Below are 24,206 nucleotides of genomic sequence, written 5' to 3' on the forward strand. Positions count from 1 at the left end.
TCAGATTTCATGGAAAATATATCATAATGAAATAGCTAAGCCACTTTCCAGACATATGTAACGGTCCATTTCCTAATCAACATTTTATTAATGAAAGGCAAACAAAACCTACACATTTTAATCTCACTCATTAGCCATTGTTATCTGCACCCTCCAAAGGTATTTCCTATCTTCAGCCAAAACATGCTTTTGTAAAAAAAAAAAAAAAAATGCAAGGCGTGTTTTTTTAAAATACATGTTTAACGCCATCACAGTGACAGCCATGAGCTATTCTGACAGCTTCAATGTTTAACTAATGTATGAGAGGTAATCAAAACCTGATCATTCTAATTCTGATCCGTGCTTATGCCTAGCTGCACCTTGCAGAGGGCCTCACACGTATGTGTGTGTGTGCGTATAAAAAATGCAACATGTGTTGTAAGGATCTATAACATCTATATTGACCTTGAATAACACTGGTGACATTTAGAAATCTCTTGTAATCCCACAAGAACACCTTGGTGGCAACTGGGAGTAATTAAATGTTTACCATTAATGTATCCCCTGTTTCTCTCTAGATAGATAGCAAGTTAGCTAGATAGATAGCTAGATGAATGTATGGATGAATGGATGGGTGGATGGATGGATGGACGGACGGGCAGGCGGGCGGATGGATTGGTGAATTGATGGGTGGGTGGATGGAAGGATGATGGATGGATGGATGGATGGATGGATGGATGGATAGGTGGGTGGATGGATGGATGGATGGATGGATGGATGGATGGATGGATGGATGGATGGATGGATGGATGGATGGATGGATGGATGGATGGATGGATGGATGGATGGACGGACGGACGGACGGACGGACGGATAGATAGAATTGTTGAGAGTGGGGAGGGACAACTCAAATGGGTCATGAGTCCTGCGATTTCCTCAATTGTAATAAATTGCGTATCGCATTCAGTGGATCAGCATATACGTGAATTCCATGCTATAGGAAACATTGGTATTTCATTTCACCCAAAGCAAAGGGAGTTAAATCCATGCATTGAGGAAGCCTCGGAATAACTCAGCCTACTGGAGGTGGCTCCGGCTCTTTTCCTCTGGAAAGGTGATTCCAGAATGGAGTCTGCGAGGCATTAAGCAGTATTTTGTCTAGTCAATTAAGCTGTATTGCGGTAATTACATGGAGCATGACGTACACTGTAGTACTGCATGTGCAACTGTGTGTTTATTAATAAAATTCTTGCAAAACACATGCATTGTTGTACCATGTTTATTTTCACTGGCATGGTATGACATAAACACACCCAAATACACAAACACGTGCACAACACCCAGGTTTGTTTGTATCAAGGTCACAATATGATCCGTGCTCACAAACAAGATCAAAGATGCTCCTTGGTGATTTAGAAAATGTGAGGATTTTAACAAAAGTTAAAAATGATCACATTTTTGCAAACTTTTACTGCACACTACAAGTGACTCCTTAATAGTTACATACAGGACGTCCGATACTCAAAACTGCACATCAACCTCACTGCTCTCCCATCAGAACCCTGCGTTGCATGGTGGAGATATTTAAAAAGAAGAAAGGTGACAGGAGCATCAGCATTTTGGCACACACCTGTGGAACAAGTCTAACATACTCCTGGGTTTTAAGAGGAATTGCTTGCATTCAGGGTGGGTTTAACACTGTTTCTGTTCAATCGGTGTGTCAGGTGCCTGCATGTTTGTGACATGGCTTCACAATCCTCTGCGATAAACTGACGGTAACAATTCAACTCAGCTGACATCACACCGTGCCACAGTAGGAATCAATCCCACCCGGATGAGCCCTCTCCTGGGGCATGCGGACAGATAACATGACCAACTGTTAATGGCAGTTCTTGGTGATTTAGTGTGGCTTTGTGGACACAGGAGGCTCAACATCAAACTGCACCACCACAGAGTTGCATTTTGAGTATGCAAAAGCCACCAGCAAAACTCATAAATAAGTAATAGAGATAAAACAAACAAAAACAGCTGAGACCTGGGTGGAAAAATCAAGAAGATACAACCAGAATCCTCTAAAGCGGTTCCCATGTGTTTCGGTCTAAACGTACATAATGCAAGGTAGCCTGCTTCAGGCCCTCCCAGGTTTAAAACATTGTCCATCATTTCATGCGATGGTTTCCCAGTGAGTAGGGCTGTAAATCGAATATTATGTCACACCAAAATAAAGTCAAGTACAACAATTCACCCTACAGCAGCCGTATTTCCAGGGCAAAGTGAGACCTTATTCATTGAGGCATATACTTGATTTATTGCCTAAAGATGTGAATATTCAATCCCAGGTATCCGTTTAAAAACTGAAGCCTTTAATAACCATACCATAGACCACAATCTGGATTTCCTTCCTGCATTTTAATACTCAGTGTAATTGAACCCGGTGCATTTACCCCAAAGAAAGACAAGCGGCTCCTTCAGTGACTAGAATCTGGGGCTGCAAACTTCTCCAGCTAGTGTCTGACTTTCTAATCCATCTGAGAAAATGTTAGCATGTGTCATTCCTTGGAGAAATCGAAAATCTAGTTCCAAGGCCTCCAGGGACAACAGGCATGAGACATACAAATGCATGATTTTCAGTAGAATCACTGCCGTTAAGCTATAGAACAAAACTTAAAGCACAAAGAAATCAAAAGACAATTCTCTCCTGTAATATGGATGGGTGTGAACAAAGAGCATGCTTTGCTATCAGAGCGACCTCACAGACAGCAGGGCATAGTGCAGGATGTATGTAGTGCCACTTAGGAACTGGGGAAGGGGGGTGGAGGGGGGACAAACACCTTTTTTACCAATGTTATGTTTTGCAAGAGTCTTGTACCAGTGGAGTAATGCATAATGACCCCCCCCCCTCTTCCTCCTGCAGGATTTAATCACTGGCCCTTGCGACTATCACATCTCACTGATATGCATTGGCCTTTGGCTGAATGGGGGCCCCCTGAAGATTTGGGAACCCCTCACAGGGTCCCCCCCCCCTTTCACTGTGCAGGCCTCCATTATGCCCCTTTCTTGTACACGTTTATCAACAACACTTCTTTTTTTATTGAAGCCTAAAAGAGTATAAAACAGTGCTTGTAAATGAAATAAAATAATGTTTATTTAGTTGTTATGGACTGCAGACTTTCAACTGATTTGTGGCGATAGTTTTTTACGACTTTTTTATTTTGTTTTCTTACACTATAAAACCACATCTGTTTTGTTTGACATGTGTAGGTGTGTCTTTGTTTGTCAGAATAGTGTGTGTATGCTGTTTATTTGACGGCTTGTGCAGAAAAAATTATATTTTCCTTTAATGGGCCATGACATGTTGCAGTAAGCGTGACAAAGCACACTTGCTTTTAGGGAAAAAAGCCTGGTTGGTGCTTACTTTAACTTTACGATGATTGTGACATCTCAACAGAGGAAACAATGCTTGGATTTTCACTGCTATGATGTAAACAGTAGTTACTAACTGTAATTTAATGTGTGTGTTGTTGATGATGGAGGGAGCTGAGTTATACAGTGTTTCATATCACCCACCCATACATACACATACATACATACAAGACTAGTGTGAAAGAAGCTCACACTCGGATTGTGCAGGAAGAAAACACCTGCAGAGGCAGAAGTGTAGGGGGGAGAAGGGAGTTAGGAGGGCTGGAAGAGGATAAAGGGAAATGTAAGTATCAGAGAGGGGATAAGAAAGAAACTCTGAGGGTGGCAGGAGATTTTTAAGAGAGGAAGTTGGATGGGGGTAAGAGATGAAAAAATATGGAAAGAGAAGAGGATAGATGGATTCTAAGTGATAATGGAAATGCAAAACATAAGAAATAAACCCTGAAAAGAATTTAGGGAGAATCTTTTATGAAGTAACTGTATTTATGTGTCACATGAACAGTCTGGAAGAAACCATTGCAAAGGGTGCAAGAAAGAAGAAAACTTCAATCTCAAAGCACTTAAACCTAATTCCAGCTGGTAAGAGACCCTCTCTATGCTCCCCTTCTCCGTCTCTCGTAGGACATTGCTACTGTGAATATTCCACTCCAACACGCAGAAACCTGTGTGAAATGCTTTGCAGTAACCATACGATGCGTGGGGGGGGGGGGGGGGGGGAATTTGCACTGCATTTGTTAAAACATTCCATGCACTGGTGCAAAATTGTCCACCACTGAACTCAGGGTCAGTACTTAGCCGGTAGCGTACTACGTACAGGCAATAGCATAGCTAGTATCATGGTGCCCTAGTGCAGGGAAGGAACTGTCCCTCTTGCTGCTGTTTGAATGATAAAATACAGCAATAATCAGGGTTCGGTGGGTCCCTCAATCCTCTGGTCCCAGTGCCACTTCACCTGCTGCACTTATGGAAGCTATGCCCCTGATAACTAGATGTGACTTAGGAAGTACTTAGGTAGTACGGCCCATTATGTCCACAGCACAGTGTGTGTGGTATAGTTACTGTTAATGAACCTCTTGCAGCGGCACTAGTGCTTAATTTGTAAAAAAAAAAAAAAAGAGTGCCTGGGCCCTCTTTGGGGGGGGGGCACTGCAGCTTGCACCACAAACTGCCCCTGCCAACGCTGCCAATGACAGTACCAACACAACTACTAACCATCACACTCCTACAAGTGTGACAGTTCAGGCCATTGCAGTCCTCCAAAGTTCTAACAGTGGCTTGGGGGGCAGATATTAGTCATTTCTGATGCATAGAGATTTAATAAACAACTGTTGTTGTAGTTAGCTCTAAATTGGGTAAACAGTGCCACCATCTGGCAGACTGCCATAAGTGCCGGTGTTGACAATTAAGTGCTGATGCCAGCACCGGAAACCACTGGATCAAGTTAAGCACTAAGCATCACCCCACTAAAACCGGAACGAGTTTAAATGGAGAATGAGTAATGAAAGGGCCGCTTTAATGCTTTTCTTCTGGCAGCATTGGCCGTGCTTTCAAGGACAACTTGGCAGACATCCCCTATGCCTTTAGTGCGGTGGGCGACGCTACTGGCCAGCACCCCCGCTCCTAAAAATGTTCCAGCACAACTCTGCGCCTGTGTTCTTTCAGTTCCTACAGAGTGCTGGAAATGTTGAAGAAAAGAGGCCTGCTATGAACGGCTTGTGTCTGATCTGTGAAGGAGACCCTTGCTCGAAGTTCGTCATTTGTGACTCCTTTTCTGCATAAAGCTCAGCTGTATGCAGGCGATTCTGTTCCCAAAGCACGTGCTCGAGCAGGCCTCCCAACAGACTGCTGGGAGGAGGGGGTACTCTTAAAGTTAAGTTGATCCGGTGTCCCAGATTTTCCAGGACAGTCCGGGTTTTCCACCTGCGGATTTCAGCAAATTTAGCACATGCCCCAGTTTTCAGAGAGGCTTGGCTGCAAACAAAGGGAGGCGTGTTTTTATGTGCTCCGAGGCAGGACGACTTAGCAGTTCTTATCGGAAAGCAATGTAATCAATACGCATGAATCTGGATCTAAAAGTTGCATTTAGATGCGTTCCATAGTGCCTCCTCTGTGTTCCTACGATGAACAGCCTGTCATTTAAGTCATTCATTTCCCCTCAGATGACGTAAAAGTGTAGTCCTTCTTCTGTGTTTGCCAAATGTCCCTTTTTTTGTTTTTAAATTCTAATCACCCTACTTAATGGTCTCCTAAATGCGTAAAGCTGCGCTACACCCACCCTGGCGGTATTACCTTTGCCCCGCGGTCTCCCCCTCTCAGGCCTTCTCGCAGTGAACAAGAGCCATTAATTAGCCATTCAATCAATATTAGCAGGACGACAGGGCTTTTTACACGGGATTAAGCAGGCATCAGTTTGCTCCATTAGTGTATTCCTGCTCACGAGTCAGCGCCCGCTATGCATCTCGCGCTCCCCTGAGTGACTCTAACGAGGGCTGCATATATTACCGCCAGGCCGGAACATGCGCAAAAGCGGCGCATGTTTATGCGCATCAAAAAATAACGCGCATTCCACAACTTCAGGGACGTTTTCTGCAAAGGGACGCCGCTGGTACGCAACCCCAGTCTCGGGGGATGTTGAGAGGAGGTGAGGCACGTCAATAGAAAGTTTAGTCAGGATACCGACAATATCTGTCATCGCAAAGGCATAGGCTGGGGCAGGGTGAGTGGCCTTTACGGGTAGCTGGGAAGGCGGGAAATCTCCACACGGTGCTGGGAATATAGAAACAATTCTCTCACAGTTGAGCAGCTCTTTTAGAGTGGGTGCTATTGATTGGTTTCAAAAACAAATGTAAATGAGCGTCCGAGAGTAAAAACGAGGAGACAGGGCCTATGTGCGCGCGTGCGCACTCACCCACATACTTATGCGTGAGTTAAGAACAATGTAATCCACACTTCCCCTCCGTTCTATTTTTATGTCTGACTCTACTCTGTCCTGCCAAACCAATTTACGTTTCCCCCTCTCTTGCTACACCACGCATTCTGCCCATTGTATTCCTCTCACCCTCTTCCGCCCCCCTTTATCTCTCTCTATCAAACCGACTCCCTCTTCCACTCCTCTCCGTTGACCCCTGCTCTTCCTCTTCCACCCCTTCTCTAGCCAGGCACATTCCTCCCTCGCTCTCTCGCACCTCGCCCTCATGCTTGCCCAGTATTTTCACCCTCTCCACTCCATGCACCCCTCGGCCCCCCTCACGCCTCGTCCTGGTGAATGCTCTCTGCTGTCCCGCCTGCACCATGTATCTCTCTAACGTCCTTTCCCCTTCCCCCTCTCTGCTCTCCACCTCCTCGCGCCCTCTCTTTCACACCATCCTTTCTTCCACCTCACCCACCCGTCTCCGCTTCCTTTTCCCTCTCTCCTGCAGTCTCATATCTTTCGCCCTCCCCGCCTCAACCGCCCCTGCCTTTCTCTCTTTTTTTTGTTACGTTTGCTGGTAAAATCTTCCCGTCTCCTTTTTACACCCGCCCCCCCCCCCCAGCCTTCCTCATCCTCTCACCTTACCCCTCTGCCCTTCCCCGCCTCCCTCGAGCGTTATTTCTCACTCGCCCCCTAAACCTACCATCCCTAATCTCCCCACACATATCTGTACATTCACTTCACCTTCCATAGACTACAGATTTACATTTTAACATGGATGCGCCAAACTTGTAACGGGCACATCATAAACTATGTCTATTGGCTAATCACGTCACCTATGTGATCATGACGTGGTCCCTCGAAGCCCTCCATAAACTGCACTGACATCCGAGCAAATCCCCAAAGCCCCATTCACCGCGTGCCGGGGTCGAGCAGATTAAAAGATCACTGCACTGTGCCCAGAAAGGGTCTCAAGGCGCTGTCGGACACGCTCAATGCTGCTGACAACCAGTTTGTTCATCTTTGCAGATTCCGTTTGTGTGGTATTAATATTAATATTCGTTTGGTCTTTCTCTGTGCACCGGAAGACCAATATTCACCCGAAACTAAACCTTACATACTATGTCAAATGGATGCCACGCTTTTTAATGTATATCCTTCATTTCCATTAGCCTTTTAGTGGTTTTCCCTTCATTTCTCCCTCCGTTTTTTTCATTCGTTTTCTTTTTGCAACCATCTCGCCCTCTCGTGCACAGTGAGAGACGTATTTAAGCAGGACGTTTAGTACAATCGTCGCACATTACAAACGAATGGAAAAAGTCTTTGTGTCATTAAAAGTAAAAGCGGACGTGTCCAGTTACTTTTTTTCCCTTTACTTTTGTGAACACCTCGCACGATACATCTACGTCACAAGCCTCATAAATGTACGACGAGGCTGGGAGTAGGAAGGGCCCGTTCTGACGTTGGAAAGGGCGGTGTCCCCTGATTGGTCCCTCCTGGACCCCGGAAGAGAACATAACAGTTACGTGAAGAGACACTCTCCGATATTCAAACTACCCTTCTCCCACAAGCCACGTCGCACTTACTCACAGGCCTTATAAAACGTTTAATAATGTATATTTCTATATTATTTCGTTTCATTGGAATGATTAAAAAAAATAGCTGGGTCCGTGGCCAGCTAAACCTCTGAAAGGAAGGAATGGATTTCTAACTTTGAAGCGAGAATTATTATTATTATTATGAATTATCAGCACCCCATTTTTACTAGTTTCCAACAATAACGCTTACGTCCATTTCTTTCGAAGAGATTGAAATCTATGGATGTGCGTAGTACAGTAGGGCTACTAACAATATAATAAATACAGATTTGGACGAAGGAAGAGGGCAAAGAAAATGGTTTATGCAGGCCGCTGAAGCAGAGAGAAGACCCGTGCTGTCTGTGCTCGATTCATGCATATAAATATTTTGAGCCTCAAATTCTTCCTTTTTGATGACATGAAAGCTTTAAAACCGGAGGGGGTATAATAACATATTATCGGGCTTGTGTTTTTGTTATTGTTGATTCATATTCTGTCAGTATCTTTCAAAACACAACATTTTATTAAAGGTGTGCGTCGCTGTCATTTCCACCATTTTCTTACTAGGAAGCTGTTTTAAACTGTTTCCAATATCCAGCAGGCAAAAAACCTGCATAATTCCGAGTAACGGATTGCCAAAGGCCCTATCAAAAGCCTTTTACATAATACCTTTAATTGAACTCGACAAATCGTATTTTACAAACTCTCAATAAATCGTACGCAGTTTCCGATGCACGGTCTAGTCGTTAAAACTCTTTGCTCCACCAAAGACCAGGGTTCGAGTCCCAGGCTCAGGAGGCAGAACAAAAAGTTTTTTTTCTCCCCGTGTTTGAATTTATCGAATGCGTATAATGCAGTAACGCACTGCCCCCACCAAGCACTGCCACCAACATTTTACCTCCACTGACGTGATACGTGCAGCACACCTGCTGCAAACAGCTCATTCATAAATAAGTACTCATATGTCCCTGCACAAAATCACTCCGTTTAAACTCTTCTATCCAGGTCAGGAGGTGGGGGGGGGGAGGGGCGTGCACATAGTAGGACAATACAAATCAACAAATAAAGAGACAACAGCATAAACGCACAGGAACTTGAAAGACAAATTTAGACACAGCTGCGTGTGGTCAACTTCACAGGGCAAAACAAAAAAACACAGCTTCGGATATAACAAAAGCACACATATATAAGACAAAAAAAAAAGACTATGTGTGAGAAACAATGGCACACAGCAAAAGCGTTTCAACCCGCTATTTTGACGTTCCCGCGTTTGCCAGCAATAATAATAAAACAACAAGAAAACTTTCCACTGTCCAATTTAGAGGTGGGCAGTGTGTAAGTCTCTGGAGAGAAAAACGTCTGAGTTGACCTTGCTAGGGTTGAAACTAGTAACATTGGGTCACAAGCAGGTGCCAGCATTTGTTAACTAGTGTGCCATTTGCCGAATTAGAAAAACATACACACTAACGTTCATGTCTTAAGGGCACACTCCAACGCAGACACACACTTGGGCGGACAGGCATACATGCCTATTCAGAGAGAGAAATGTACACAGACAGGAACAGAGAAATGCGCTCGCGCGCACACACACAATATAAAGACGGAAAATAACAAACACGCTTGAAAGTGACACAGAGACACAGAAGATGAACACAGGTCCCCATACACGTGCCCAAGCATATACAAACAAGCACATATACACTTCAACTCACGTGGATACAAAACAAACAAGGCCGTTTGCCCCACAGGCACACTCATACGATGCTAGGTATCTCCATGTCCCCACAAGATGCGCAGGCAGCCCTGTACTGCCCCAGGCGTGCAGCAGGGGGAGCCAGAGGACTGTGCCGTAGACCTCCAGTCACAATCCCAATAATCAAAGCGCAGACACTGCCTGTGTCTGCCCAGAGCACGCACCCTGCCAACCCCCAAGACCTGTGAAAGCAGCCCGAGGGCAGGGGCGCACCAGCACGCTCCTCTTACCGGCGCTCTGCTGTTGGGAGCCCGGAGCCGCTCTGCCAAATAGCGCCTTGGTGCCCACAGCCTCCTTCCGGCCCGCCTCGGGCGCCTCCACAGAGCTGAACCCCGGCTTCTTGAGCTCCGAGTCCTTGGGGAAGAGGCACTCCACGGAGGGGGGCTGCACCCCTAAAGGCAGGAGGAAAGATAGGGGAATGGTTAGACAGGAACTGTCAACGGAACTCCGCTTGCACCTCAACACACTTGTTAGTCCTATAGAGGGACCCGAGTTTCAAATGGAGACTGATCGTTCATTGTTCCCCCACCACACACGCTATGTTTGGATAAAGGGTGAACCAATCGGGCTATTTACAAACAGCTACCCAGAACACAACCCAGGGCCTTTACCCCCGCTCTAGAGGAGACTAGGGGCAGGATATGGCTTTAAGGCAAGAGCTGCTGACTTTGGAGCTGCGGAATCAGATTCGAGTCTCGGCAGTCCACTCCACATCTTGTGTTCCTGGGCAAATCTGGGCAAATATTTCTAATGCCTCCAAAAATTAATATTTAATATGACCTTGGGTGGTGTAAATGGTGCTCGTGTAAAGCGCTCCAGTACCTTCCAGTCGAGATAAAACTGAAAAAGTAGTACCAACCCCCCAACACTCCAGGCCATGCCCCCCCTTTCCCCAAAACCAACTTAGCCTCCTTGGCCTTATCATCGAACTTATTTTGGGGGGGGGGGGGAGGGGTCTTAGAACCTCAGCCAACCCTGAGCTGGCTGCAGTGTAGGTAAGCTCTGCAGAGCACGTCACCCGTGGACGTTACAGGGATGACATGACCAGTGCTTTTCTATAGCGCCGACAGAGCTCGTATAAGCGCCTGAGCACTTACACCTTCACAGTATACCGGATCCCCCGGACTCACCTAGTTGAACGCACGCCGAGATCAGTTTGCGACAGTTGGAATCCATTTCCTGTTCGGGATTTTGATCTGGAAGAGAAGACACAAATTCAACAGGACGTTTTATTTATACGGCTAATAATCCCCTTTACAGCAATTCAGATAACTTTTCCCCAAACAATGCGAACTGCAATATTCTTATATACATACGTCTGTTCCCAACACATTCAAACACACCTATTGAAATATTTAGCTACGTTATTTCTCCCACAGCAGTTGTTTCCAAACCCACAATTCACTTAATCACGCGGTGAATTACTTTCCGTAATTCACAGACGTGATGCTATTCGTGTGAATACGGTACTCTATTACCATCAAGGTATTCTTCTGACATCGTAAACCACAAGGCAGAAATAGATAAAAGGTGTAAGTGCCACTTGAAATAGCAAAATAGGGTGATATTTCACGTTACCCCACATTTTTTTATATTACATTTTTTCCGCAGTGGATTTTTGTGCAAACGTGGAAGAGTTTATTAAAAACAGAATAACATACGTTCTGACGTGGAACTTTTATTTATTTATTGAAAACAGTAAAATAGGATAAGTGGGGTCTGTAGTAAAAAAAAGAAGAGAAAAATAAATATGTAATTGATATGTCCTTAAATGTACAATCTCAGAGGGAAAAAAACATTTGATAAAATCACATTCTGTTTGTAGAGTTTGTTGAAACTTTTCTTTTCAAGGTGCAGCCAACATTGGGCACAGACTGGAATTAGAATGTGAAGGTTTTGTTTTCCTTTAATGAATAGAATGTTTATTAAGCAGGGACAATGACAAAGCTGTGGCGGGGGTCTCATTAAGGTGCTGAAATACTTATTTCGTGGGACCCCAATTTTTTTTTCTAATGAACCAATATGCAGAGGTTTCTGTGAAATATGGGTTTTAATACTACCCGGGCCTGTAGTGTGTATATATATATATATATATATATAGAGAGAGAGAGAGAGAGAGAGAGAGAGAGAGAGAGAGAGAAAACATATTCGCAGATAGGCAGAGTGTAATTTTATTTATTACTACTACTGTAATAATCTGGGGCAGGGCCCCATGGTCCCCTCAATCCTTCCTCTCTTGTTTAATGGTCTGGACCTTCCACACATTTAGCAAGCGTAAAAAAAATGGAAACCTTTTGTGCAGCTGTGGTATAGTTCATGCTACACTGCTTATAATATTTAGAAGGCGTAGGGCAACCTATTCCAGAAAAACAGTCCATAGGGTGTACTGAGGTAGAATTAGATGAAGGCAGCCTTCAAAGTGGGTGGGGAGCTGTATGTAAATTTGTCACCAAAGTAACACACACACACACACACATATATATATATATATATATATATATATATATATCACTATAGATTTATTAATATCCTTGTTCTACCTTGTTTTATTGAGACACAATAATCTTCATTTTACACCCCACGAAATCTCCCCCTCTTCTCTCTCTTTGTATGTGTGTGTATATATGTCTGAGGATATGTTTATATGTGTGTGTATGTGTGTGTGTATGTATGTATGTGTATGTGCGTGTATATATGTGTGTATGTGTATATGCGTGTGTATATGTGTGTGTATGTGTGCGTGTGTGTGTGTGTGTGCTGTATGGTGTGGCGAGAGTGCGAGATTCATGAGAGGTGCAGCCTTGAGTTGGTCAAAGCAGTTTATGGTATAGACATCCGCATATATGCTGCTGTGTCGAGTGTTGTCGTTAGAGACATACGTTGCATAAGCAGAAGCAGAGCCGTTTTAAGGCATGGGCAAAGTGGGCTCTGGCCCAGGGCCCCAGCCTATCAGGGGGCCCCCTGATAGAGCCAGCTCTGTTCTGCAGAGAGTCTTGCTGTGATGACCTTGAAGAATTCTTAAACAGATGGTTTTAAATACCGTTTTCCTTTAATTTATTTTTAATGTCTGTGATTTGTGAGAATATATTAAATGTTGTAGAAAAATGTGTTTGTTTCATGCAACATTCATCCAAAAAGTTTCTTTTAGATCAAAATAGAACCTCACATATGAGAAATGCTAAGATGGAGTTACATAGATTATTTGCTGAAACTTTAGTGAGCTGCTGCTCCTTTACAATACAACACGTCACTATCCCTGAATATTAGATGGAAACACATTTAGAAATTGCACCAGTGTGCGTGTGCACTGTCAGTGACCTGTCCAAAGATGGCATGAAAGAGCTGAAATTGGATCATGACTACAAAGCTATTCTGAACAGGGGCCCCCAAAATACGATTGGCCCAGGGCCCCCAAAATCCTTAAAATGTCCCTGAGCAGAAGGACAGAATGTATACGCTCACAGTATAAGCCGTGTGGATATGAGTCACAAGAAGCGCCTCTGCTAGGGGCGCAATAACGTGACATTTGACCTTTGCAATATAGTGATAAATGTCTGAACATTGTGTGTTTATTACCACATTTGATACGTTTAACGTATTATTGGACCACATCTCTCTTCACTTTCATGATATAATCGGTTCCTGTATCTGAAGCAAGAGAGGGGGAGAGAGCTACTTGCATATATCTCACGCCTTCCACATCTACGCAGCAACTAATACCAAATCCTCTTTCCAGCGCTTCGAGTCTTTTCTCTTCTACCCCCCCCCCCCTGCCCCCCCCCGCCCCTCATCCGAGTAGACACGATCGCACGCACGGGGCCTCGAATTCTCTCCAAGAGCTCTAAAATTCAGACTTTGCTTTCAAAGATACCGTGTTGAAGCCGCTTCCTTTTCAGCAGCGTTATATGTTATTTCACCGAGTGGATATCACCCCCATTCACGTTTAGGAATAAGAAATGCGCGAATCTCCTCGCGTTTCACTGCTGCAATAGCGCCTACCAGTCCCGAGCGGCTTTAAGGTGCTCTATGCTCACAAACCCGCCCACGAACCCTTCTCTGTGAGCAAGAACCGGGCGTTACAGGCCCCTCGGCCCTCGCTATGCAATGACTGCTTGAGTTTCGGTACTTAATCAGAAACTGCAAAATGCAGCTGACCTGGGCCCCTTATTAAGATGTTAAATTGAGATGTTCGTAAATGATCGTTTCCACCTCTTGGCAACCGAGCCCCACAGCACCGGTGGATGCAAATCATTGCAGCTGTCTCGTATATAGGAAGAGGATGGGTGTATGTATACATTCATGTATTTATCTGTTTACATAGATAATGATAATATAGCTAGCTATATAGGTAGACACGTTCGAACTAACTTACAAAGAGAGACAATTAAAAACACAAACAAATGAACATACATATATTTTAATTGACAGATATAAAAACATATTAATTTGGTTAATAATAAATAGAGGAAGAATCCGTATAGATATATGCAATCAGATAAATATATACATAGGTAGGTATATAAATCTGTTTCTATTTATTGATATAGCCAAAGACACGTTAACACAGGAAGATGTGTTGAGCTAGCTAGCTAGCTAGGTGGATAGATAGATAGATACATTTCTCTCTATTGACAGACAGATGGATAGATAGATAGATAGATAGATAGATACATAGATAGATAGATAGATAGATAGATAGATAGATAGATAGATAGATAGATAGATAGATAGATAGATAGATTTGGCTATATAAATAGATAGATAGATAGATAGATAGATAGATAGATAGATAGATAGATAGATAGATAGATAGATAGATAGATAGATAGATAGATAGATACATAGATAGATAGATACATAGATAGATAGATAGATAGATAGATAGATAGATAGATTTGGCTATATAAATAGATAGATCGATGGATAGATAGATAGATAGATAGATAGATAGATAGATAGATAGATAGATAGATAGATAGATAGATAGATAGATAGATAGATAGATAGATAGATTTGGCTATATAAATAGATAGATCGATGGATAGATAGATAGATAGATAGATAGATAGATAGATAGATAGATAGATAGATAGATAGATAGATAGATTTGTCTATATAGATAGATAGATAGATTTGGCTATATAAATAGATAGATAGATAGATGTGGCTAGATAGATAGATAGATAGATAGATAGATAGATAGATAGATAGATAGATAGATAGATAGATAGATAGATAGATAGATAGATTTGTCTATATAGAGTGACGGATAGATAGATAGATAGATAGATAGATGATAGATGATAGATAGATAGATAGATAGATAGATAGATCGATCGATAGATAGATAGATAGATAGATAGATAGATAGATAGATAGATAGATAGATAGATAGATAGATACATAGATAGATAGATAGATAGATCAGCACAAAGTAAACACGATATGCCTGATTTGGGGCAGTGCCACGTGGCTCATAAGCTCGAGGCCTGGTATTTTGCGTAGAGGGCAGCAGGGCCGGTCATGTGTTGCTGCAGATGTGGGATGGTGACGTGTTTTTGTGGACAGCTTGGCCTGCACCCTGGTGACCCCTCCCTCTCAGGTGCTCGCTGGGATGGGTGGTGAGGGGTGGAGCTGAAGTGCAGCGGTGCCCAGGGGCAGGGGTTGCCACAGCTGCTGTCACACAGTGGTTTTAAGTGGCTGCATATGCAGTGCACTGAGACCACATGGGTCACACGGCTGTACCAGCACGGGGCTGCACAAGCACGGGGCTGCACAGGGGCTGTACCTGCAAGGGGCAGCACAAGGGCTGTACCAGCACGGGGCTGCACAGGGGTTGCACAAGCTCGAGGCCTGGTATTTTGCGTAGAGGGCAGCAGGGCCGGTCATGTGTTGCTGCAGATGTGGGATGGTGACGTTTTTGTGGACAGCTTGGCCTGCACCCTGGTGACCCCTCCCCCTTCACCCCCACACGCGATGCGCACAGCCCCCGCCCGCCTCGAAGCCCTCCCGCTCGACGCGCCGCTTTGTGCCAGGCTTGGGGGTAGGGGGCGGCGGGGGGTGCGGGTTTGAGTGATTCCGCAGTGAAATCGCCGGATTAGCGGCTGATTGAGATGTCTGTTCGTGAGATATTACAAAATTCATTATCACAGCTCTCTGCTAACTCGATATGAAGTAACACAGATGGGATTTTATGAGCCCAGGGCTCTCGTGTTTACTTATGATAATTTCTGGGGGAATTTGCATGTCATCAGCCCAGTAATCTGCTCTTTCTTCCCTCCCCGCGACGAGGATTCCTCGCTGCTGTCAGAAAAACCTCCAGGCTTCGGGGCCCACACACCGCCAAAACAAGGCCCGGGAATAATACTGCAAGATTTCAAGAAAGTGCCATATTCCGCAATTGTTTTATTCACAAAATGGCGCCAGGTTTGAATTCTGGACTAAGGGTCTTTGCATGAATGTTTCCCGAATAGTTTTGAAGGGGCCGCCCCTGGCTCTGCTCCTGAAGTCAGGCACATTTTGTGCGCCATGTTTGTTCTCCAGTCTTTAAGCGGTTGGGTAAACTTTTCCAAAATGTGCTCTGGGCACGAAACTCCCCGAGTGTGCGACCGCACACTGACACCTTCTGTACCCCGGAGCCAGCCCTCAGTCCCCGAAAACTCACTCACCTCATTGCATTGGAACTAGAACCATTTAAGGATGACACTTCAAATAAAGCCAAAAAATATTAAGATAATCCTTTTAATCTTAAACACACGCCAAGACGCAATATTACTGACACCAGATTAACATACATGATTTATTTTATTTATGCAAAAGTTGCACTAACCTCTCTTACATATATATATTATATTCACAAACAAAAAGTTTTACTCGTGCAACGGTTTGCTACAACCCCTCTGTGTTACAAGCAGTATTGTTATTATTTAAATTAAAATATGCTATTGCTTTAGTCGCGCAAGGGTTTGCTATAAGTGCTCTATCTTTCACACATCATTGCTAAAAAAAAAAAAATGAAATATAAAAATTGTTTAAGTCCTGCAAGCGTTTACAGTAACCTCTCCCACTTATACATAATATCGCTAATATTTAAATTAAAATAAATTAATTTTTTAATCGTGTAAGGTTTGCTATATTATAACCTCACGCAGAACGTTGATAACATGAAATTAACGGATACGGCTTGTTTCATTTATGCAAATGTTTGCAATAAGCACTTTCTGTTGCTTTCACTCACAATACTGCAGATCATACATTCACACGTCTTATTTCATTTTTGCAAAATATAGACACGACCTCCCTTGCTCGATCTCAAGCGCGCGCACTGTTGGTAGTGTTACATTAGCATATGCAATGTGTTTGTTTGTATACAGCAGTCTGCAGTGGCTGTGAATGCTCACTTTGTTTACATTATGGTGTAATCTGTCCCGACAATATTTCCACCGTCATGCAGTTGAATATTGCGATACTAATTTCAGATTGGTGAGTGGGGGGCTGGGGGCGTGTCTGTCTGGTCCATTTACCTAGGTTCTCTCGGTGAAGGTGAGCTGGGAGGTACCACCCTGTCACCCGGTGCACTCACCCTATCTATTGACTGACATGCGTGGTTTCAGGCCTACTGGCGCGCGCACGTCTGCACAGCGCATATGCAAAGTACGGAGCAATGCGACAGAAAAGTAAGCATCTCATTTATGCATCTTGAATTAATAATGCAGTCAGACAAACACTCAAGCCCCCCCCGTCCATATCTCCATTATTGACGCACAATCTCCTGGCGCAGCATGTACGCGGTGAGCAGTGGTAGAACAGAAATGGTTTAATCAGTTGGGGCTTGTATACAGCGCCACGGAGCTTCCTTTCGATCACTTCTATGTGCTTTAAGAAATATAAACGTGTCAAACACGTCGAAGAAGTGAATGGCGGCTAACTTGTGATTTTCTATGTCGAACATACCTATCTTCCACTGTGTGGGAGTATAAAAAGGCAGGCCAACGTCGAGGTAGCAAATTAAAAAAGGAATATGTTTCAGAAGACACTTAGGGCACCGATTAAGTCCGGTATCTCATCCAGATGAGGAGGTAGCGTTCGGTTTTGTCACAAGCTACGCATTAGGCGTGACATGAATTGAAAACCGGCGTGCCGCGTTCCATAGCTTTAAACCGTGCCGATGACATTACTGCCAGTTCGCCCTCTTTCTCTCGTCCCTTTAAATAGTGTCTATGGTTCAGGGTCTGTTATAACATTGTCTTTCTGAGACAATCATTTCCTTGTGTTTATTCCTGCTTGTCGACTTGTCTGGAGCTTCTAGGTCGGGCGGCTGCAGGGAACGGAGATACAATCTGCTGGCTTGAAATGGCGCGCGTTTACAAATTCATTCACAAAGATGCTTGTGAGTACAGGAACCAACAGCTGACAATAAAAGAAAATAAATTAAAAAAAACACGACGACTCCACGGTAAAACCCACCAAAGGTGGCGTCATGCAGCGGCCTGGGACGGCAGACGCTGCTTGCACTTTCTTGTGTTTTCCCGCCCCAGACGCGTCTGTCATATAATTGACCTGCTAATCTGGCCGGACGGGCATGAACCACTATATAGCTAATGTAACAATAATTTAAAGGGATTAAAAGACGTGAGCACTTTAATAGAGGCGAGGTGTATTCCGCGGTAAGCGTGCGCAGTAAGGGAAGGGCATAGGAAGGTCTGTTCGCGCCGACGAGCACGGCCTGAGGCTTCTGGGCGCTGTGTGGGTGTAGTGGCATTTAGACAGGAAGAGGAAACGGAGAGCAGGCCCCTGGCCTTTACGGGCCTTTTCTGGCTGGTAACAGCTGTAAAGGGAGGGCTTTGCAGAAGGGGGGGGGGAGTGCTTTGCAGAAGGGGGGGGGGAGTGCTTTGCAGAAGGGGGGGGGGTGCTTGGGGTTATTCTGATGGTGCACGTGTGGTGCAGAAGCAATGCCATCTGAATTCACAGAAGCGCTGGGGGTGTCTAGTGGCCGCAGAGGTGTTAGTTAGCAAGATAGTCGCAGTTCTGCTTTGTTGTGCACGGCGGCTGGAGCTGAGCTGCACTGGGAATGCACTGCTGCGCAATGGGGTGCTGAGAGCCTGCAGAAGGCGGCATAGCGCCAAACCGGAACAGCAGAGTGCTGGAGCCGCACTGTGGGGTGGCCGGTGGTGCACGCTGTAGTTGTGCAGGCCTACAGGAGAAGGCCTGGGACGGACCCTGTGTGTGTGTGTGGGGGGGGGGGGTGCTTGGCGCTCTGCTAGGGGTGTCCTGAAGCTGCACGAGGGGCCTCGGGGACGGCATGCGATAGGCACGTGAACAGGCACTGGACTGGTTGTCTGTCGGTGTCCGGGGCGGCGGAGGGTGCACCAGGGCTGCAGGGCAGTCAGTGGGTGTGACAAGGCGCTGGGAGTGCTCAGGGGCTCTGTTGGGTATACGGGGCTGTAGGGTGAGGAGTAGGGGCTGGAGTGATTGCGGGTGTGTGGGGCGGCAGGGGGTTACGTGTTCTCCAGGGAAGACAGGGGTTGTGGCACTGGTGGCACCAGGGGGGTGAGTTCCACAAGGGCCATCTGTAGGGTGTACAGTGAGTGAGGCAGGCAGGGAGCACACTCGACGCTGGGGGCGCACAAGGGGGCTCGGTCGGGGAGACGGCGCTGTAGGGTGAGGGGTTCTGGCTGCACAGGAACACGAGTGACTGTGGATGCACGGGAGGAGGGAACGAGGGTCACGGCGATGACAGGAGCTGTAGCACTGACCGCACGGGGGCGCATCTGCGCGCGGTGCTCGGGGGCTACCCAGGGGTATGCGGGGTGGCTGGGTAGCACAGGTTCACACATGGGCAATGCGTACCCATGCTATTCTCAGGTGCTCGCTGGGATGGGTGGTGAGGGGTGGAGCTGAAGTGCAGCGGTGCCCAGGGGCAGGGGTTGCCACAGCTGCTGTCACACAGTGGTTTTAAGTGGCTGCATATGCAGTGCACTGAGACCACATGGGTCACACGGCTGTACCAGCACGGGGCTGCACAAGCACGGGGCTGCACAGGGGCTGTACCTGCAAGGGGCAGCACAAGGGCTGTACCAGCACGGGGCTGCACAGGGGTTGCACAAGCACGGAGCAGCACAGGGGCTGTGCCAGCACGGGGCTGCACAGGGGTTGCACAAGCACGGGGCAGCACAGGGCTGCACAGGGGTTGAACATGCAGCGCACATGAGTTGCACGGGGTACCACATGTGGCCGCAGCTGCCCGCGCACAGGCATCGGAGGGGGGGGGGAGGGGGGCACAGCGCTGCACGTGGAGCCAGTGCTGGAAACAGTGAGCACGGCCACAAATCACCCCCGCGTCGGGACCCCTGTGGAACGAATCCCGACACCCGCATAATCTCACATCGCGGGGGGAGGGGCTGCGGGGCCTCCTACTCACCGGCGCTATCAGAGGGGGTCCCTGCTCCTCCGCAGATGACAGCGGTCCTCTGGTGCCCCGCAGCAGGCACCGGGCTCGGATGGGGTCCTGGGGGGCGGTGGGCGCGCCCTTCCTTCTGCAGCCGTGATCTCTGTGCACTCCTTCCCCCGCCGGCTCCCGGTCCCTTCCTGCACTCTGGCTCCCTCGCTCCCTCTCTCTGCCTTTCTGAGCTGGGAGCCACGTGACGTCACCGGCAGAGATTCCACCGGACCCGCTCGGCACGGAGGGGAGGGGGCGCCAGGGAGCACGAGAGGGAGACAGGGGGCTGCAGACGGGCAGAGCGCGGGTCAAAGGTGACTATCATAATACAAAAACAAACCCATTAACCATGTATATAGGGATGGCTGATAAAGAGGCAACACTTGGAAAATAGAAAAGAACGGGAAGCAGAACGAAGCAGGGAGATTGATGGATGGGTGAAGGGAGAGAAGGATGGAGGGAATGCGCGAAGGAAAAGAAGAAGTGAAGTGAAAGGGGAAGGGAATAAAAGTGAAGGGGGAGGGAGGGGTGGAAGGGAAGGGAAGAATGGACGTGAAGTGAATTGAACTGAAGGGGAAGGGAAGTGAAGCGAGGTTAATGAGTCAGAAATGGAAGAGAAGCGAAAAGGGGTACTGAAGGGGAAGGGGAGAGGATGGGTGGGTGGGTCTGGGAAGACGAAGTTCAACCAAGAGACATGCTATCACTGATGAGACTGAGCAGCTCGCGCGCACAGTCGAGGGGTGAAGGGCGCGATGACTCCTGGGATGGGGCAGAACGGGGGTGTCCTGTTGGGCAGTGAAAGCCAAAATACCGATTGTGTTGTAACACTTAAAAAAGAGACATCAGTTTATCGAAAAAGCAGACGCCGAGCTGGCTGTGGGGCGCGCGCCTTACATCCTCTCGAGCACAAGGCCAGAGACACTGGCGTTGGTCAAGAGACGGGGGCGTGAGGGGCTTAATGCTGAATTCACAGGGAGGCCGGAGCGGCTCTCTGTCGTAAGAATAGGTCTCTTGAGACAGGACTAGCATTTGTTCTGGAGTCTGACCCCCAGCCCCCACCCCCCGATCCCTGAGGGCTCGAGTGCACCCGGTTTCCTTTACACCCGTGCCTTACAGGCCCGGCCCTGCTGCACATTGTCGCCGCTGACTTGGGGTCCGTAAGGGACGGGCGTAGGGTCACTGGCACCAGCACACGTGCCCCACAGCCATCCCGTCACTGAACACACGCGCCCCACACCAGTGCACAACCGCATCTCCGTCCCGGCATTACCCCCGCCCCGAAGCACGCCTGTCCTCAGCACACATGACCCCTGGCACCCCCGTCTCCACTTCGCCCCACGCACACGCGTCCTCCTGTATCCCCGGCACTTCCACTTACCCACACCTGCCGGTGGGACACCTCCATATTTTCCACACACTGGTTACTCACCCTCCCGCCGCACCTTTGTTTCAGCACAGCCACCCACTGCATCCCTGTCACCGAGCACAAAGGCCCCTCAGCACCCCTGTCACCAAGCACACGCGCCCCGCAGCATCCCTGTCAGTAACCTGTCATCCAGCACGCATGCCTCTCAGCATCCGTCAGTACCCTGCCACTGATCACACACACCCCACAACATCCCTGTCCGTACCCTGCAACTGAGTATAAATGCCCCACAGCATCTCTGTGACCGAGCACACACGCCAAACAGCTTCCGTCATCCTCTGCACGCCTGCACCATTTCCGAGCACACCTTCCCAACAGCTTCCCTTCCCCCCCCCCTCCCCCACACATACACAGGCCCTGGGGCACGCAGGCCCTGCTACCGACTGTACATGCCACGCAACTTCCCTGTCACTACCACCAACCCACACGTCCCACGACACCCTAGTCACCCGTGCACTCCAAATACATGCCTGCACCCTGTCCAAGCGCACATCACCCAGCATTCCAGCCGCGCCCTCCCACACCTGCTTCATTCTAAGCACACATAACCCAGAGCACCCCTCGCGGTTCCTGTCCCCGATCCCACGTGACAACAAGACCCCCGTCACTCAGTACCCGTGCCTCAGAGAATCTCTGTCACTGAGCCTGTGCACACCCCAGAACATCTGTCACTGCATAGGCTTGTCCCACAAACGCTATTTCACTGAGTACACGCCCCTTAAATCCCTCTCACTGAGAACAAAGGTCCCACAGAATCTGTCACTGAGCGCACAGGCCCGGAAAATCCCTGTACCCTCACCCCCCCCCCCCCCCCCCGCGCCTGCACCATTTCCAAGTCTATCCTGCCACAGCCTGCAGTCCTCCCCACCTTCACACCAAGCACACCTGTTCTTTTTTCCAAGTATCCATGCTCAAGCACTTGTTTTAGTGAATGCCTCTTTCAACTCGCCTTGCTCCACTTAACCACCCTTTTTTTTAACAAAGCCCTTCCTAGCACGCTTTTGTGATCTCTGGACTATATAAATAACAGGCGGTACCACTATCGAACGTAATGGTATTCAATTTACCGACCTAGGAATGATGGAAGGCCGAGCTGTCTTTACCAGGTTTCCACTTTGATTTGCATATGTCAGTGGCGACGTACAACACGCGGAATCAACTCTGCTTCGCGCCAACAGTACGTTCATATTGTACAGAGCAATGTTGCCTTTGAAAAGCACCGAAAAGGTACACCATTCGTGACAAACTCGTAATTTAGAACCGGCAAAACAATGACTTTTTTTAAATGGGCAGAGTAAAGCAATGGTACCTTTCACATGACGTCACTGCAAGTATGCCTTCGATCTACATCATACAAATTATGAATTGAATACAAAATGTATGGTTACATATTCAATTGTCACCTCGCTTCAGAAGCTAACTTCATGCTGTACTATAACCACGGTTAGTATTTACAGGCCACGTGCAACAAAAAAAGTGTTTTTGCACTGAAGTAACAGATTAATTATGTTTTACACAGCCATTTTAATGACATCGACTTATGATGGGCGAAAGGCCTGTCAGCCACAGTTAGAAATGTGCTCTTCAGCACCGAGTGGGGCAGCGAATATTTCGTTTGAAACCTGCACGCACCTGCCCTGCTTTCGCAAGAACTCCAGCGGCATTTTCGTAGAAACTACTACATGTATTAGGGCTTTTTTAAAGGAGACACGTTTAATTTTCACCAGACCCCTTAACTTTGTTAACGCAGGCGTCTATTTTTAGTTACTTGAATTTCTTTGCACTTTGCGGAAGCGAGTATGTGCCCGTATCTGTGTGTCATTCAACATGTGGCAAACTGAATCTTTTGACATATCTGAGGTGTCTAAGTTTGAAATTGGAATTTTATTGTCACGTCGCCAATGAATGCAATAGGGAAAGGTCGCTGTGTCAAACTATCAAGCGGATCTGTGAAAGGCACGTCTGAGCCCTATTAGTGAAGACGAAACCTAAGACACGCGACAAGAAGCGCTGAGGGGAAAATATTCCAATTTCCGTCTATATTCCTAGTGTGATTTTAGCTTCCAAGTTCCCATCTCTTTCCCCTCCTCCCCCACCTAAAAATCCACCAGCAATAAAAAAAAATGTTGTCCCAGCTTTACGTTTATGAGTCTTCCCCATTCCCTGTGTTCACCGCCCTCGCAGCTCCGTTATTAATTCGGAATTCGGACAGTGAGGAAAGAGCCAAACGGGTCTGGGGGCCACACAGCTGGCAACTGCCCTGCTCTAGGAGATGGGGAATGACGTATGAGGGAGGGGAAAAACTAACAGAACATGAAAACGGATTGGTTTTGTATCAGCACCCCGCCCCAGCGCACGCTCACACTGGCATCTGCCGCTCTGCCGGGCACTTGGCCGGGCAGGGCCGGTGCCGCTGAAGAGAGCAGCTGGCGACACATTTAAAATGCCTCCTGGAGTAAAGAGAGGGGGGAACTGCACCCCTCGCGCAGGACATACGCTCTCCGTCTCCTAATCCGTTTTTTACATTTTTAGTCATACTCCTGTCGAACGAGTAATTAATGTCCGTGTCGCCGGGGAATACTGCAATAGCAGGCCTGCTGTGGGGAGTGGGTGTGCGGAGGGGATTAATACAGCCCCATGCCACTGCTGAAACAATGCAGGCAATATTTATACAGAGGGGTGGCAGGTGAGTGTTATTC

At 47.0% G+C, this 24,206-nt stretch overlaps 1 protein-coding gene across 2 annotated transcripts in view; it reads right to left on the reverse strand.

Annotated features, from left to right (window-relative positions):
- The window catches only part of PITX2 (paired like homeodomain 2), a 191,920-nt gene that overhangs the window by 61,086 nt on the left and 106,628 nt on the right, over positions 1–24,206 (reverse strand). Inside the window, exons 1-3 of one of the 2 annotated variants that reach the window (XM_085635723.1) lie at positions 20,064–20,264; positions 10,774–10,839; positions 9,874–10,035 (exon numbers count right to left, since the gene is read on the reverse strand). In XM_085635723.1, the coding sequence (XP_085491849.1) occupies positions 9,874–10,035; positions 10,774–10,819 (208 nt within the window). In that variant the 5' untranslated portion in view covers positions 10,820–10,839; positions 20,064–20,264. Of the gene's footprint in view, positions 1–9,873; positions 10,036–10,773; positions 10,840–20,063; positions 20,265–24,206 lie in introns of those variants that run through there. The other variant, XM_085635704.1, reaches the window with a different exon arrangement.

Source organism: Triturus cristatus, chromosome 2_1, assembly GCF_964204655.1.
Source record: "Triturus cristatus chromosome 2_1, aTriCri1.1, whole genome shotgun sequence".
NCBI lineage: Eukaryota > Metazoa > Chordata > Amphibia > Caudata > Salamandridae > Triturus > Triturus cristatus.